Source organism: Nicotiana tomentosiformis, chromosome 1, assembly GCF_000390325.3.
Source record: "Nicotiana tomentosiformis chromosome 1, ASM39032v3, whole genome shotgun sequence".
Lineage (NCBI taxonomy): Eukaryota > Viridiplantae > Streptophyta > Magnoliopsida > Solanales > Solanaceae > Nicotiana > Nicotiana tomentosiformis.
In genome coordinates, this window is record NC_090812.1 from 99,316,061 (window position 1) to 99,317,221 (window position 1,161).

General features: G+C 39.0%; 1 protein-coding gene across 1 annotated transcript; it reads right to left on the reverse strand.

The window, feature by feature from the left end:
* Nucleotides 1–337: 337 nt before the first annotated feature.
* Nucleotides 338–940, reverse strand: LOC104089822 (histone H2AX-like). The gene has a single exon (XM_009594814.4). The coding sequence runs from the start codon at nucleotides 928–930 to the stop codon at nucleotides 502–504; it is 429 nt and encodes a 142-aa protein (XP_009593109.1). The 5' UTR covers nucleotides 931–940; the 3' UTR covers nucleotides 338–501.
* Nucleotides 941–1,161: the final 221 nt, after the last annotated feature.

The following is a 1,161-nucleotide window of genomic DNA, read 5'->3' on the forward strand; positions in this document are numbered from 1 at the left end:
TTAAACTATTTGGCTTCCATTTAAATTGTTGAAAATACTTTAAACAATATACATCAAAAAGTTACACCATGTTGCTTGTTGTGTAATTCGATGGAGATTAGTGCAACACAATTCAGTAAAAGAAATGGGTCTTATTTTAGGCAATAGGATGCCCTTAAAGATGGTCAAAACGCTAATAAGTAAAACCCCATTGACGCAATATATAGAGTCTGATTTCAATTTTCATGGCTGTGAGAAACCATTTTGATCTGTAGATTTTTCAAATTTGATTTGCTAATAATTATGATCAAGGTTAAGGAGCTTAAAACAGAAGCAAGCGAAATTAGAAATCTAGCAATTATAGGAAATCCTTTAATTTTTTTCTTCACTAAATTCTACATACTTCAACGCAATAGGATGAAGAAACTCGCCATTCACATAGTACACTTATGAACAAATCCAACTAATTTGCCCCAAAACTCAAAATTCACTACCCAATCTCCTAATACGACACCTAGAGATCTAGAATTCCTCTGAAACAGAGCCGACTTCAGCTTTCCCTTTGGCAATCTTCTTAGGAAGCAAATTCTGGTGAATATTGGGTAAAACTCCACCGTTAGCAATGGTAGCAGATCCCAACAACCTGCTCAATTCCTCATCGTTTCTCACAGCAAGCTGTATATGCCTAGGAACAATCCTGTTCTTCTTGTTATCTCTCGCAGCATTCCCAGCAAGTTCCAATAACTCAGCAGTAAGGTACTCAAGAACCGCTGAGAGATAAACCGGTGAACCGGAGCCAACTCGCTGAGCATAACGACCCTTTTTCAAAAACCGAGCAACTCGGCCGACGGGGAACTGGAGACCCGCCTTTTGAGATCTGGAGACCGATTTTGAAGTTTTTTGGGTTTTCCCTCTACCGCCCACCGATTTGGTTGCTGTTGTTGAAGGCATGTTGACGAATTCAATAGGAAGTTAGTTTTCGAATTTGAATTGCTTTCCCGGTACGTTTTCCAAGTGATAACATTCTGTGATTATATAGAGTGGATGTGACTTGTTTTGATTGGTTCGTTTAGCTTCCACACGGATTGCCAACTTGGCTATCTTTTTTCTTTTTTTGGTCATCCTGTCCCTAAATTTGATTGGCTGTTTAGTTGTACTAGGATCGCCAGCCTGGCACTAAGT